Here is a 17,027-nt window from a genome sequence, read left to right as displayed (position 1 = left end):
AAAATAAAATCTAGTTTTGCCCTAGCCGTCTTGGCTCAGTGGATAGAGCGTCAGCCTGCGGACTGAAGAGTCCCAGGTTCGATTCTGGCCAAGGGCACATGACTGGGTTGCAGGCTCAATCCCCAGTGGGGGTGTGCAGGAGGCAGCCGATCAATGATTCTCTCTCATCATTAATGTTTCTATCTCTCTCTCCTTCTCCCTTCCTCTCTGAAACCAATAAACAAATATATTTTTTAAAAAAATCTAGTCTCTTATCACATTTGATATTTTAAAATACAGTTGTATTACCTATAATCACTATACCAGGGGTCCTCAAACTACGGCCCGCGGGCCACATGCAAATACAAATATTGTGTTTGTTCCCGTTTTATTTTTTTACTTCAAAATAAGATATGTGCAGTGTGCATAGGAATTTGTTCATAGTTTTTTTTTTAAACTATAGTCCGGCCCTCCAATGGTCTGAGGGACAGTGAACTGGCCCCCTGTTTAAAAAGTTTGAGGACCCCTGCTGACTATACTCTGTATTAGATTTCCAGGACTTTAATATCCAGTAGTGTAAGTTTAATATTTCTCTTATTTCCTCAACCCGCTCCCCCACTTCTTTTTTCTTTTCTTTTTTTTCCCTCACCCGAGGACATTTTTACATTGATTTTTAGAGAGAGGGAAAGACAGAGGAACATCCATGGGAAAGAAACACATTGATTGGTTGCCTCCTGCATGCACCCTAAACAGGACCCAGGCCAGGGAGGAGCCTGCAACCAAGGTACGTGCCTGTTGATTGGAAGCCTTACCAATAACATAAACAGTTGATTAACATAGTTTGTATGTTATATGTATTATTTATTCTTACAATAAACTAAGCTAGAGAAAAAGAAAATCATAAGAAAAATATATTTACTGTATTTATTGAAAAAAGTTGCATGTAAATGGACCCACACAGTTCATACTCATGTTGTTCAAGGGTAAAGAGTAGTGACAAGCATAAAGATCCTTCAGGACATCAAACACTTTCGTGAAGTGTGATTGATGGGTGAATCAATTTGGAGAGCACTTCAAAGATTCATAGATGTTAAAGACCTAAAAGTCTTTTTTTTTTTTTTTTAATTTTATTGATTTTTCACATAGAGGAAGGGAGAGGGATAGAGAGTCAGAAACATCGATGAGAGAGAAACATTGATCGGCTGCCTACTGCACACCCCCCACTGGGGATGTGCCCGCAACCAAGATACATGCCCTTGACCGGAGTCGAACCTAGGACCTTTCAGTCCGCAGGCCGACGCTCTATCCTCTGAGCCAAACTGGCTATGGCCCTAAAAGTCTTTTTTTAAAAAAGAAGAAATGCTTTAATTTGTTTCCCTAACTTATTTGACAAGGGAACCTTTGTAAAGTAATACTGATTAAACATGGTCATGAATTAGTAGAATTCCAAGAGAAATATTTTAGGACACCTGCTTTCTACTCTGTAATCTTTGTAGGTGATATTTGTACACTTGGCAATACTGAAATAAGAAGTTTAAAAATGACACCTTTATCAACATTTTTCAGTTCTTAATATCTCATTCTTAAATTATGAATACATGCAGATATTTTAAAATATTATAAAGTAAATATGATATACTTGCAACATTGACTTAGTTATGGATCCGATTTTATGTTCAAATATAGTCTAATTTTATAGAAAAATAAACTAATAAGATCAAATGATTGCACATTTCGTATCAATATTTTATAAACTTACATTTGTTTTCATTGCTGTGTGTATGTACTTTAGATTTTTGAGTTGCATATATATATTTTTTAATATCAGTACAGTGTGGCCTTGACTTACGAGTTTAATTCGTTCCGTTACGGAGCTCATAACTCAAATTACTTATATGTCAAATCAAAAAGTGAACGAGTGAGACACGTGATACTGGGCTGATGTGGTGGTGTTCACTGTGACGTTCGCTACGCCAACTAGCGGTGGGGTATCTGAAGCTGGCTCATAACCCGAATTTTAGCTTGCAACTCAAAGCAAAAAATTGGCCAAGAGACAGCTCGTATCTCGAAAAACTCGTTAGGACACTCGTAGGTCAAGGCCCCACTGTACTTGGTATTTTAAGAAATATATTTTTATTAATTTCAGAGAGGTTGGGAGAGGGAGAGAGAGATAGAAACATCAATGATGAGAGAGAGAATCATTGATTGGCTACCTCCTGCATGCTTCCTACTGGGGATTGAGCCCACAACCTTGGCATGTGACCTTGACTGGATTTGAACCTGGGACCCTTCAGTCTGCAGACCAGTACTCTATCCACTGAGCCAAACCGGCACAGTACTTGGTATTTTAGATGCTGCAAATGAAGTGATGCTACAGTTTGTTTAACCATTCCACAGTTTATTATTCAATGTTATATATCAGGTGAACCATGAGAATTTTGGCACAAATTTCAAAATCTTTCCCTATTCCATTGTCATCTTAGTTCCTTTGATTGCATCATAAGCTAATTCCTTGGGGATCTAGTTTCTAAAAAGTAAAAGCCTACTATTGTTAGTTCTGTATATTGCAAGTTGAGAGTATATTAAGATTAAATCAGGTAGTACCAAATCCAGTGTTGTGGGTGATTATTGCCACCAGTAACACTTTTAGTTTTAACAGTGATTTTCTACTGTTATCAGAGACTATTCTATTCAGACTAGAGGCCCAGTGCACGAAATTAGTGCACTCAGGGGTGGGGGGGCTCCCTCAGCCCGGCCTGTGCCCTCTTGCAGTCCGGGAGCCCTCAGGGGATGTCCGACTGCTGACTTAGGCCCGCTTCCCCCAGCGGGCCTAAGCCAGCAGTCATTAAGGAGGTGGTGGAGGCTCCCACCACCACTGCTGCTGTGCTTGCCAGCTTTGAGCCCGGCTCAGGGCTTCTGGCTGAGTGGTGCTCTCCTGTTGGAGCGCACTGACCACCAGGGGGCAGCTCCTGTGTTAAGCATCTGCCCCTTGGTGGTCAGTGTGCGTCATAGCAACCGGTCATTCCACCTTTCAGTTGATTTGCACATTAGCCTTTTATTATATAGAACTAGAGGCCCAGTGCACAAAAATTTGTGCACTCGGGTGTGGGGGTGTGGAGGGGGACTCCCTCAGCCCGGTCTGAGCCCTTTCGCAGTCTGGGACCCCTCAGGGGTTGACCACCTGCTGGCTTAGGCCCGCTTCCTGGGGGCGGGGGGAACTGGGCCTAAGCTGGCAATCAGACATCCCTCTGGCAGCCCGGCAGCCCTCGGGGGATGTCCACTTGCCAGCGGGGAGCAGGCCTAAACTGCAGTCGAACATCCTTTGCGCTGCTGAGGAGGCAGGAGGGGCTCCCACCACCACCGCTGTACTGGCAGCCATCAGCCTGGCTTTTGGCTGAGCAGAGCTCCTCCCATGTGAGAGCGCCCTGACCACCAGAGGGCAGCTCCTTCATTGAGCGTCTGCCCCCTGGTGGTCAGTGTGTGTCATAGTGACCAGTCATTCCCAGTCTTTCTGCTGTTAGGGTCAGTTTTCATATTACCCTTTTACTATATAGGATAGAGGCCTGGTGCACGGGTGGGGCCGGCTGGTTTGCCCTGAAGGGTGTCCCGGATCAGGGTGGGGGTCCCGCTTAGGTGCCTGGCCAGCCTGGATGAGGGGATGATGGCTGTTTGCAGCTGGTCACACCCCCTTCAGGGTGGGGGTCCCCACTGGGGTGCCTGGCCAGTCTGGGTGAGGGGCTGAGGGCCGTTTTCAGGCTGGCGGGTGACTGAAGCTCCCAACCTCTCCTTTTTTTCTTTTTTTTATTCTGGGATTTATTTACCTTCTATGGCTGTCACTGGGACTGAGAGGCGGCTTTAGCTCTGAGGCTCAGCTCCAGCTCTGAGACCTCAGCTGCTGAAAGCAGGTATCTGGGTTTGTTTGCCTTCTATAATTGAAACACTGTTGCAGCTCCAGCTCTGAGGCCTGGCTGGCTTAAAGTAGGTTTCTGGGGTTTGTTTAGCTTCTATAATTGCAACATTGTTTCTTAGAGTGCAGCTCAGAGGCCGGCAGCGGCAGGCGGGGAACCTTGGCTTCCTCCATCACTGGAGCAAGCAAGCCTCTTATTTGCTTCAGCTGCCTGGCTGCCGGCCGCCATCTTGGTTGGCAGTTTATTTGTATATTGCCCTGATTAGCCAATGGGAAGCGTGTCGGAGGTACGGTTAATTACCATGTTTGTCTATTACTAGATAGGATAAGTTTCTTACATATTACATGAGATGGTGTAAAACTAATTCTAGGTAGACTATGTATGTTAAGTTCATGGTGCATATTGTAATCCTTAGACACACACACACCACAGAGCAGAGGTATAGCCAAAAAGCCAGTAAAAGCATAAAAAGAGAGAATTATCCCAGAAGGCAGAAAAGGAGTAAGAGCAAAACCAAAAAGGTGGAACAAATAATGGATGGTAGATGTAAATGGAGCCATCAGTTATGATACTAAATGCATATGGATATAGATATGGACTAGCCCCTTTCCTTCCCTGGGCTGGGAATTGGGCAGGGACTCACCTGCATGGTCCCTGAGGTTGGGAACAGAGCTGCAAACTTGCTAGAGCCTTGGCCAGGGCTTAGACTAGGCTGGGGGGTGGCATACTCAGCCCCAGGGCGCCTTATGTTCCGTGCCAGCTCAGCCAAGGGTGATCCTGAATGGGGCGGGGATGAAAGGATTGAGAAAAGACAGACGAGAATGAAAGCTGGGTCTCGGTGGGACGCTGCTCCCTGATGAAGAGACAGCGCCCACAAGCCGTGTCTTTATTTTATAACAGATTCCACGAGGCAAAGTAGGGGCATGATCAAGTTGTTACAGCATTCTCGTGAGTTCCAACCCTACTGAACTACATGCACCTGAACTCTAGCACAAGGCATGTGGGGCTACGTGTTTGAACCATAGGTTCAAGCGTACAACCATAGCTGTTTGCTATGATTGTGCTGGGAGGGCCCTGCCTTTTTAGCTGGCACTTGCACGTGGCAATGAGAGGACCCTGTCCTTTCATTAGTCTGAGGCTTGAATCTGTCCAAAACACTGTAGTCGCGCCCCACACTTCTATAATTGAAACTTTGTTGCCACTCCAACTCCGAGGCCACTGCCTGCTGAAAGCAAGTATCTGGGGTTTAGCTTGTATAATTGCAACTTTGTTGCTTAGAGTGGAGCTCAGAGCTGGGCTGCAGCAGGGAGGAAGCTTGGCTTTCTCCATCACTGGAGCAAGCAAGCCTCCTGCTCGCTTCAGCTGCGTGGCTGCCAGCCCCCATCTTTGTTGGTGGTTAATTTGCATATCTCACCGATTAGCCAATGGGAAGTGTAGTGGAGGTACGGTTAATTTCAATCTTTGACTATTATTAGATAGGATTGCCAAGATTCTCTTAAAATGATTTTCACAGTTTGAATCACGATTCAGATATGGCCCATACATTCAAATGAGTCTTTTAAATGTAATTTTATAGGTTTCCCCTTTATCTCTTTTTCCTTGTGTTTTAAACACTTTTATGATATGCTTAGATGTGATTTCCTTTGCATTTCTGTTCTGCTTGGGTTTTGCAGTTTAAGACTGGATTTGTGTCTTTAATCAGTTTTAGCACAAAGTTGGCCATTATCTCTTCAAATACTACTTCCCCCCCATTCTGTCTTCTCTGTCTGGGTTGCCAACAACAGGTACATTGGGTTTTGTCACAGTGTCCTCCAAGCCCTTTACATTCTATTCTGTATTTTACTGTGGTTTTTTTCCTCCCTCTGTTTCTTATTTCTCTAGTTCCTATTAAACTATCTGCCAGTTCTTATTCTCTCTTCTTTTGTACCTCATGTGAAATTTACTGAGTTATTAAGTTTCCATTTGATTCATTTACACACACACACACACACACACACACATAGTCTTTCTGAGTCTTTTCATTTTTCTTTCCCATTTTTTCCTGAACATATTAATCATTTATATTTAAATCTTTGTCAGCTGACTCCAAAATCTGGATCACTGGGCACTCTGTTTTGTTTTCAGTCAATGTAAGATATTGTTTTTAAGAGGTTTGGCTGCTTTGGTACTCTCCGGTGCAGATCCACTTTTTTTCTAGGCATATATAGAGGGGGGCTGAACACTTTTGGGTGCAAGTTGGGACTGAGCTGAGTTGCACCTGGGTTACAAATTTGACGAGGCTTTGTCCCTCTCTGGTCCATTCTTAGGGCATAACCTTGTTTCTTAACCCCCATCTGAAAATGCTTGGTATGTTGACCAGTGTCCTGTCCCTGAATTCTAATTCTAGTTTCCTCGGCAGAGTGAGACTGCCTCAAACCTCCTCTCTATTTTTCAGAGGCTTTCTACTTAGTTTCTAACCCATCACAGCTTCAGAATTTGCTAAATTCCTTGGAAGGGTAAGTACCTGACGTGTCATATTGGGAATTTGGCACTTCAAGTGTCTAATGTTCTCTCTTCTGCCCTTTTATAGAACCATCAAAAGCTCTACTCATTTCTCTGCCCCCAGAAGTGTCCCTCTATCAAGGCAACCAAATTCTAAGGATCTTTTCTAAAATCACCCATTGTTCTCAAGAAGTACCTCTATACTTCAGTGGTTCTTCCCTCTCTGCATCTTGTCTGCTCAATATTGTCATTGTTTTAGCATTTCTCTTAATAGCTTAAAGTTTTTGTTTTGTCCTTTTAAACTCTGGCCTTACTAGTTATTCTGAGTTCTGATTTGCTGTAAACTACCCCTTATCCTCATAATTTATTTGTTGTGAAAACTCATTTATCCCTTCATATCTGTGGCTTGCTTTTTTTCGGATTATTTACCTATAGTGTAACTTTCTTGCCTCTTGGTATATCTACAATGTTTTATTGGATGCTGGACATTTAATTTTATTTTTTTGACATAATGTGGATTGTGTTATCTTCATTTAAAGAGGCTTTGTTTTGTTGGCAAGTAAGTTCCTTGAGATACAGTTTTTTCTTCGCTGGGGGGTGGTGTAGAGTAGTTTATTTAGTAGTTAAGTCCACTAATAAAAAGGAATCTTCTGGGGTCTTTCTTGAATGCATTATGCCACTTGGCTGGTCAAAATTCAAAAGCCTCCCACTGTGTGAACTCTGAGAATCGTTCAGTTCACAGCTCTTCGTTTGTTCTTTGCCTTACCTGATGGAGTTTCACCCTGTATGTGGGCTTCAGATTAAACACTTAAGAGCAGTGGTTCTCAACCTTCCTAATGCCACAACCCTTTAATACAGTTCCTCATGTTATGTTGACCCCCAACCATAAAATTATTTTCGTTGCTACTTCATAACTGTAATTTTGCTACTGTTATGGATCGTAATGTAAATATCTGATATGCAGGATGTATTTTCATTGTTACAAATTAAACATAAAGCAGTGATTAATCACAAAAACAATATGTAATTATATATGTATTTTCTGATGGTCTTAGGCGACCCCTGTGAAAGGGTCATTTGACCCCCCAAAGAGGTCGCGACCCACAGGTTGAGAACCGCTGAGTAAGAGTATGTCATGAAGATTTCTGTATGGCTCCCTTTTCTGGAGAATTCTTCATAATTTCCAATCATCTGAGCTTCTGAACTTCACCTCTGGGGTTTTGTTTCCTCAATTCCATGAAACCACTATACTCTGCTTAGATCCCCTCTACCTGCTGTGCAGTCTGCAGTGTATTTCCATGCAGAAAACTGGGGCTATCACAGAAGCTGCTTCATGTGTTTCTCAGTTGTAAGCTATATGTTGTCCAGTTTTCTAGTTTATGGTTGAGGGATAAATCTGATCACTGTTGCACGACCCGCGTGGCTCAGTGGTTGAGCGTTGACCTATGAACTAGGAGGTCACAGTTCGATTTCCAGTCAAGGCACATGCCTGGGTTGTAGGCTCCATCCCCAGTGGGGGTGTATAGGAGACAGCCGATCAGTGATTCTCTCTCATCATTGATGTTTCTAACTCTCTCTACCTCTCGGTTCCTCTCTGAAATCAATAAAAACATGTATATACATATACATATGCACTGAGTGAACAGATTATTATGATCACCTGACGTTTGTAGGCAAATTAGCTATAATTTTGCGCTGAAGTTGCTAGGGGGCCAGACCATTCTAAATAGGAAAGCAGGTTGTTTACCACAACAGTAGAAGTGATTTTTTTCTGAAGATATTGGGTAAACAACTCGATTTAACAGCCTTTGAACGTGGGATACACACACACACACACACACACACACACACACACTCTCTCTCTCTCTCTCACACTCTTGAGTGGCCAGATTATTATGACCACCCCATCAGCACATCGTTGGGCCACCTTTTGCCTTCAATACTGAGGCGATTCTTCTTGGCATTGACTCCACGAGATGTTGCAAGGTGATGCGAGGAATCTGACACCATGCCTAATGAATAGCACTGTTCAGTTCTGTGAGATTTGATGCAGTGGTCATCAAACTACAGCTCTTTGGCCCCTTGAGTTGTGGCTCTTCCACAAAATACCAACTTCTGCACATGGGCCACAAAGTTTCAATTGCACTGTACATGCGTGCCCGCATGTGGTATTTTGTGAAAGAGCCACACTCAAGGGGCCAAAGAGCCGCATGTGGCTTGCAAGCCACAGTTTGCCGACCACTGATTTGATGGTTGTGGATCCAGCTGCCTGATGGCTCTCTTAACTTCTCCCACAAATGCTCAATTGGATTGAGATCTGGTGATTGTGGGGGCCACCTAAGCAAGATAAAGTCTCCTTCGTGTTCTTGAAACCACTCCTGCACAATACGAGCACTGTGGCATGGTGCATTGTCTTGTTGGAAGAAGCCATCTCCATTGGGATATGCCTTCAACATGATAGGATGAACTTGATCAGCAATAATACTTAGGTATGTTGTGCTATGCATGAATTAAAGGGCCCAAATCATGCCAGGAAAACATGCCCCAAACCATAACACTGCCCCCACCAGCTAGAAGGATTGTACTCACGCATATGGGGTGCATGCTTTCATGCTGTTTCTTCCAAATTCTCGCTCTGCCATCTGCATGATGCAACTGGAAACGTGATTCATCGGACCACATGACTTTTTTCCAATGCTCGACTGTCCAATCCTTGTGTTCCTGTGCAAATTGGAGACGTTTTATCTTGGTAACTGCAGACAGCAAAGGTGTTCAAACAGGCCTTCGGCTTCCATGTCCCATACGATGCAGTGTATGGCTAAGTTGCCTATGTCAGGTGGCCATAATAATCTGGCCACTCAGTGTGTGTGTGTGTGTGTGTGTGTGTGTGTGTGTGTGTATGTATCCATCCCATGTTCAAAGGCTGTTAAATCGTGTTGTTTACCCATATCTTCAGAAAAAAATCACTTCTGTCATGGGTGTGTGTGTGTGTGTGTGTGTGTGTGTGTGTGTATCCATCCCATGTTCTAAGGCTGTTAAATCTTGTTGTTTACCCATATCTTCAGAAAAAAATCACTTCTGTCATGGTAAACAACCTGCTTCCCTATTTAGAATAGTCTGGCCCTCTAGCAACTTCAGTGCCAAATTATAGCTAATTTGCCTACAAATGTTAGGTGGTCATAATAATATGGCCACTCAGTGTGTGTGTGTGTGTATTAGAGGCCCGGTGCATGAAATTCATATTCTTGGGGAGTTCCCTCAGCTCGGCTTATGCCCTCTTGCAGTCCGGGAGCCCTCGGGGGATGTCCAACTGACCACTTAGGCCTGCTCCCCGTCAGTCGGACATCCTTAGCGCTGCAGCAGAGGTGGGAGAAGCTCCCACCACTGCTGCTGCACTCACCAGCCATGAGCCTGGCTCAGGACTTCTGGCTGAGCGGTGCTTCTGTGGGAGCACACTGACCACCAAGTGGAAGCTCTTGAGTTGAACATCTGCCCCCTGGTGGTCAGTGCACGTCACAGCGACCGGTTCCACTATTCAGGCAATTTGCATATTAGCCTTTTATTATATAGGATATACTTTTTTAAAATTAAATCTTTATTGTTCAAATTATTACAGTTGTTCCTCTTTCCCCACCCTTGCTCCCCTCCACCCAGTTCCCACCCCACCCTCTGCCCCCCCCCACTGTCCTCATCCATAGGTGTACAATTTTTGTCCAGTCTCTTCCCGCACCCCCACACCCCTTCCCCCCCCCCCAAGAATAATCAGTCCACTCCCTTTCTATGCCCCTGATTCTATTATATTCACCAGTTTATTCTGTTCATCAGATTATTTATTCACTTGATTTTTAGATTCACTTGTTGATAGAAGTGTATTTGTTGTTCATAATTTGTATCTTTACCTTTTTCTTCGTCTTCCTCTTCTTAAAGGATACCTTTCAGCATTTCATATAATACCGGTTTAGTGGTGATGAACTCCTTTAGCTTTTTCTTATCTGTGAAGCTCTTTATCTGACCTTGAATTCTGAATGATAGCTTTGCTGGGTAAAGTAATCTTGGTTGTAGGTTCTTGCTATTCATCACTTTGAATATTTCTTGCCACTCCCTTCTGGCCTGCAAAGTTTCTGTTGAGAAATCAGCTGACAGTCGTATGGGTACTCCCTTGTAGGTAACTGACTGTTTTTCTCTTGCTGCTTTTAAGATTCTCTCTGTCTTTTGCTCTTGCCATTTTAATTATGATGTGTCTTGATGTGGTCCTCTTTGGATTCCTTTTGTTTGGAGTTCTCTCCACTTCCTGGACTTGTAAGTCTATTTCTTTCACCAGGTAGGGGAAGTTTTCTGTCATGATTTCTTCAACTAGGTTTTCAATATCTTGCTCTCTCTCTTCTGGCACCCCCATAATTTGGATGTTGGTATGCTTGAAGTTGTCCCAGAGGCTCCTTACACTATCTTCATATTTTTGGATTCTTTTTTCATTCTGTTTTTCCGGTTGGGTGTTTTTTGCTTCTTCATATTTCAAATCTTTGACTTGATTCTTGCGATCCTCTAGTCTGCTGTTGGAACTCTGCATAATATCCTTTATTTCAGTCAGTGTATGATTAATTTCTAATTGGTCCTTTTTCATAACCTCGAGGGTCTCACTAGATTTCTTGAGGGTCTCACTAAATTTATCGGCGGTTTCTAGAAAATTCTTGAAAAAACTTGTAAGTTTGGTTTTGAACTCTATATCCAGTCATTTGCTTTCCTCCATTTCTGTCATTTGTGACCTGTTTCTTTGTCTCCACATTTTTTTATGCTTCATTGTGTTGATAGAGTGGCTTTGTGCGCTGGGTGTCCTCTAGGGCCCAGTGGCTCAGCCTCCCCAATTACCTGAGGTGGACACTCTTGGTGTACCCCTTTGTGGGCTGTGTGCACAGTCTTTTGTAGTTAAGCCTTGATTGTTGTTGGTATCACTGGGGAGAATTGACCTCCAGGCCAATTATCTGTGAGAATCAGCTGTGTCTACAGTGGGAGAACTTCTGTGCTGAAGACACCCTTATGGGGCAAGACTAGCAATGGGGCTTTGGTGCTCACTGAGTCTGCCCCCTGAGTGTGTCCCTTATGAATCTGAGGAGTTGTAATCTGGATGGTCCCAATCTGACCACTGGGTACACGGGCTCATGGATCTCTAAGGAGGTGCTAATTTCACCTCTGCCTGAGGCTACCCCGCAGGAGCTATGGAGAGATCTGCAGATTCCTCTTCTTTGTTTGGAGTTTGGAGGTGCCCAGATGAGACCCAGATGTGAAGCAATGCAAGCTGCTGTGGGGCCTTGGGCCTTCTTTTGGATGTTCTGAGTCTCTCTGACCCAGCTGCAGTTTGTTAGGTAATTTTAGATTGCAAAGGGCCAGGCCTTTTATATGCAAAAGCCTCTGTGCACAGTTTGGGCGGGGCGGGGTCTCAGGGGATCAACAGGGTGGAGCAAACAGCTTTGGCTGATCCTCAGTCCTACCCTAAGAGGCCCCAAGTCTCAGTGTCCTGGTAATCGCAGCAAGCACCTCTGAGAGAAAGCCGCCCTCGAGTTCCAACTGATGCCAGACAGTCCAGTTTCTCCCTGTATGAGTCTGGTCCCCAGAGACTCACCCGGAACTGGAGTTCAGAGCATTTGGGAGCTTGAGACTCCCTCCCGTTTGAAAAAGACAACCGAGGATGTGAGGGCGATCTGGCTGCGACATCTGTCACCCCATTGATCGCCAGGGTTGATTCAGCTGATCTGGCTGGCTAGGCGGGTGTCCCCCTTCTCCCTCACCGATCCATGTGTGTCCCTCCCGAAGCTGCGCGCTTGGTCGAAGAGGACGACCTCCCCCCCCCAGGAGAGGACCGGTCTTCGGTCAAGGGTATACGAGTAGCTGCGCTCCCCTGCTAAAACCTCCAAGCAAGCTCTCAAGGTCCATGAAAAAGACAACCGAGTCCTCAGTTGCCAGCCCTTTCTTTCCACGTGCGCTTCCGTACCTCTGCACTTTACTTCCGCACCTCCTTTGGGTCTCAGTGTGCTTTTCTCTTTCCTTCTAGTTGTAGAATTTTCACTCAGCCAGCCTTCCTGTGGTTCTGGATGATGTCCGTTTTTGTCTTTTAGTTGTATTTTTAAAGTGGTTGTGCGAGGAAGCAATTTCTGGTGTTTACCTATGCCGCCATCTTGGTTTTCTAGGATATACTTTTTTTTTTTTAAATCTCGTCCCTGTTACTCCTTAATTGCTGGAAGTAGTCTTGTGGCAGTATTGTTTTCTTTTCCAAAATTTTATTATGAAATTATTTAAACATGATGAAGTTGAATGATTTCACAGTATATTTACCTGCAGTAACATTTTACCACATTTTATCACATATTCATATTTCCATTCATTAATTACATACTTTTTAGTTCATTGAAAGTCAGTGGTGTTCCTCTGCTGCATTTGCTGAAAACTGGGAGTTGAATATAGAGGCTTGAACAAATTTCATTTTGAACTTTGTCAAGGAAAAAAAAAGGCGTCTTGAGAATTTCCATCAGAAGACATATAATGTCTTGTCTCTCTTTTTGTGTTACCAGCCTCTATTGGTCATTGCCTACACCTATTATATTAGGAGTTGAAGAATTAGGGGTATTCTATTTGTTTAATTTCTGTTTCGTTTATTAGCTAGGCTATATCTATACAAAGAAAATAACTTTTTTGCAATATTGGTTTAAGCAAAGTCATAATTTATACAGAAAAAGGCATGGTTCGTGTTTGTTTCCTTTTGTCCACTAGTTTTCAAAATAACAAGTTGGTTTCCTATTATCTTCTAAGAGCAATCAGTGAAGTCTTTGATGGATGAGGGGGATGTGTATAGATTTTGAAGTCATTGGTTTAAACTTACTTGGCTTATTTCAAGGCATTGAAATTTTTTTGATGTTAAGATTGTCATCTTTGATTAGTAGAAGCTTCTCCAGGCTTGCTCTTGAGTCCTTTTGCCTTGGCTGCAGTAGTCTTGAGAGCTTTCTCATTTTTCACTATTAATATTTAATGGGAACCCACACTTTGAATTTTTCTAGGCGGCCTGACCATAATTTGAGCTTTGTGGTTTTCTATAATTTTGCTTTCCCAGGAAACATTTGGCAGTGTCTGTATTCATTTTTTATTGTCACAAAGGGGGAAGAAGGAGAGTGCTACTTGCACTAGGGACAGAGGCCAGGAATGCTGCTACTTATCTGCAGTGCACAAGGACAGCCCTTTCTCACAATCCAGGAAATTGAAAATTGCTGGACCTTTATTAACAGACTAGAGGCCCACACGGGTAGGGTCCCGAGGCCTGGCCGGTGATCAGGGTCAGTCTGGGCCATCTGGCTGCCGGATGGGGCCTCCCTTCCCTGGCTGCCGGCTGGGTCCTTCCTTCGGTCCACGCCGCCCTCTGTTGGTCAGGACACGTCATAGTGAGCGATCAAACTCCCAGTCGAACTCCTGTGGAGACAATTTGCACATTAGGCCTTTATATAGATAACTTAACAAATGTCATACATCTAACCTTCACAGGACCTTCTTTACATGCCGTCCATCAATATGGTTGCAAAAAGTAGGCATTTGAGGAATGTTGATAAAGAGCATATATGTATCTTTCTCCTATACATGATCATAAAGATAAACACCTTTAAAGTGATATCAGTGCTAAAACTAAATTTAGCTCTTGCAGTTGTTACAGAATTTTTGATAGTAGATTTTTGAGGCTACTCTTCTGTCTTTATTATGATACTACCCTTGTTCCTAGCATCCCTTCTCATAGTGCCATTCCACAGGCTAGTTTTTTCTTCTAGGACCGTGTGCTGCCAGTTAATTGGGGGGGGTGGGGGGGTGGGGGTGGAAAGGCGGTTTGATTTGTTAAATGCTAACCTTGTTCTAAAGCAGTGGTTCTCAGCCTTGGCTGCACATTAGAATCACCTGGGAATCTTTTTAAAATCCTGATTTCTGGGCCTCATCCTCCGGAAATTCTGTTTCTTTGTTATGGTGTGGGGCCACAACATTAGTAACAAAGAAACAGAATTTCCGGAGGATGAGGCCCAGAAATCAGGATTTTAAAAAGATTCCCAGGTGATTCTAATGTGCAGCCAAGGTTGAGAACCACTGTTCTAAAGTGTAGCTAATGAGTTCCATGTAGTCCAGGAAAACTTGTCACCTTATTTGGAACCACCTGAAAGTGTTTCTAGGAAGAGATGTCAGCTGTTGTTGGTTATTAAGGTTCTTAAGTGGATGAAGTTGCTGGAGAGAGCAAGTCATGTCCCACCAGGGAATCTGGAGTCCACTATTCACTTTAACAGATGGTTGAGAACCATGAAAGTGGTAGAAACATGTAGGTTTTGTAAAGTGTTCTTAGAAAGCAGTTTCAATAGCTTTGAAGTATAACAAGTTTGATGCCTAGGTAAGCATTTAGGGCTTCAAAAAGCTGGATTTCATCACAAAGAAGCAAGTTTACTTAATTACTTTGAAGGTTCATGTGTTGGAGAAATGGAAGTGTTAACAAACTAATCAAACTTTTGTTATCGGTGTCATATAGGTATCTAGAAAAAGCCTTTTAAATCTTCAGTGTAATGAGTGGGAAGCTGGGTTTTTATCAGACACTAATTGTCACTTTTGCCTGACTCTTCGCAGGTTTATCGCAACAGCCCAGTGCGTTCTGGCTGTGATGTGAATCCCTTCTGTGCACTGTGTGGCTCAAGCAATGCCAACACCATGCCTCCGGAAATCCACTACGAAGCCCCTCTGTTGGAACGCCTTTCCCAACTGGACTCTTGTGTTCACCCAGTTCTGGCATTTCCAGATGGTAAGAAAGGCCGCAGAATATAGTCTAATAAATGAGACTCAAAGAGTTGAAAGTGAAAGGAAGTCAGCCAAGATCTTGGTACAACTCAGATATTATGATTGTATTGCTCTCTGTCAACAGTCTTCTCAGAATTTTATAGATAGGATGCAACAGATCCATCAGATTTGCTATAAGAGAAAGATTTCTCCCAGCACTTGAAATGGCTAGGCGGGGCTAAGGACAGTTGCTTCCTGCCACAAAGTGGTCTGTTATATCCCTGTATATCTTTAAAAATGTATTACCTGTGTGCCCATTACGTAAAATAGGGTGGGCAGCACTATTCTGAGAGAATGTCTTCCTAGTGGGTGTGTATGTATTACTGGGAGTGGTTACATGACAGCTTTCCATGGTGTACGTGAGCATAGATCTTCATTGTTAGCATGTACTATTTTTCTAAGGCTAACCTACCTTACTGGTAAGCCTTTGTGTTTGCCAGTTTTCCTTTTCATAATTGCTCTTCTCCCATTTCACAAAAGAAAATTATTCCTCTTACCCATATTGAGTCTCTTTTCTGTTTTGTTTTTTCATATTAAGTTTCAATATGGGTCTTGCCCCAGAATATAAATATTTAGGCAGTAGGGACACCAAAGGGACCATTTCCAAGAATTCATGGCTCCTGAAGGAGAATCCTGTGGGAATTAAGTAAAAAAGAATTGGAGTAAATGAAGATGGAGTTACCTTATTTTATTTTGTGTAGATTCTGTGTTTGTCATCTTAGAGTAAATATTAAGAGACTAAAGTTAGACTTCGTTCTATCTAAAAGTCTGATTGACTAAGGTTTAAAAGAAAGATTTTTCCTTCAGCTAATTAAGCTAAATACATTTACATGTCAAGGTCTCGATTAAAATATTTCTGAGTTTATGTTGTATTTTTTTTTAATTGCATTTCATATGGTACAAGTCCATGAGCAAAAATGTTAAAACCACTGCTCTAGATATCACCTGCAAGAATCCATTGCTTTCATAATCTGGGTTATTTCATTCATTTTCAGATAATCTCAGGATCTGGCTCCAACCTACAGATATAATAAGCATTTCCTTTCAAATCACTGGTATTTTATCTGTTATGTTATGGCTGTTTTTAAATTTACTTTCCATTATTTAAATTGTAAGCTTCCTGAGGGTAAGGGACTGTGTTTTTCTTCCTATTCTGTCCTTTATAACACCTCACAGATATTCTGTGCAATTTTTTTTCAAGGAGGGTAATTGAGATAGGAATATGTTAAAAGATAACTGAAAGAGGACTCTGAAGAATGAGAATTATGTGGGATGTAAGGTTTACTTGTTTGTAGGAGAAAAAAATGTTTTAGCATGAGTGGTATGTAAACTTTTTCTTAAAGGGACAGATGCTCAGTAATTTGGATTTTTTGAGCCATACTATGTTTAGTCTGTGCAGCTTCACAACTCTGCCATAGTAGTACAAAAGCAGCCATAGACAATATATAAACAAATGGTGTGGCTGTGTTGTAATAAAACTTTATTTATAAAAACAGTCATTCCCCTAGCTGGCTTGGCTCAGTGGATAGTTGTTGGCCTGCGGACTAAATGGTCCCAGGTTCCATTCCAGTCAAGGGCACATTGCCTGGGTTGCGGGCTTGGTCCCCAGTGGAGGGCGTGTGGGAGGCGGCCATTCAATGATTCTCTCTCATCATAGATGTTTCTATCTCTCTCTCCCCCCCTCTCCTTTCTTCTCTTAAATCAATAAAAATATATTTTAAAAAAACACACACAAAAAACAATCATTAATAGGCCCTGGCCAGTGTGGCTCAGTTGGTGAGTGTCATCCCGTGCACCAAAAGGTTGAGGGGTCTATCC

The 17,027-nt window shown here is 42.9% G+C and overlaps 1 protein-coding gene across 2 annotated transcripts in view; it reads left to right on the top strand.

Annotated features, from left to right (window-relative positions):
- The window catches only part of KANSL1 (KAT8 regulatory NSL complex subunit 1), a 120,704-nt gene that overhangs the window by 86,046 nt on the left and 17,631 nt on the right, over positions 1-17,027 (top strand). For both annotated transcript variants that reach the window (XM_081109043.1, XM_081109042.1), the window contains exon 6: positions 15,003-15,174. In XM_081109043.1, coding sequence (XP_080965169.1) covers positions 15,003-15,174 — 172 coding nt within the window. The remainder of the gene's footprint in view (positions 1-15,002; positions 15,175-17,027) is intronic.

This window comes from Myotis nattereri, assembly GCF_964212035.1.
Source record: "Myotis nattereri genome assembly, chromosome: 16".
Classification (NCBI taxonomy): domain Eukaryota; kingdom Metazoa; phylum Chordata; class Mammalia; order Chiroptera; family Vespertilionidae; genus Myotis; species Myotis nattereri.
Note: the sequence above shows the minus strand (reverse complement) of the source record. Positions and strands in the feature narration are given on the sequence as shown.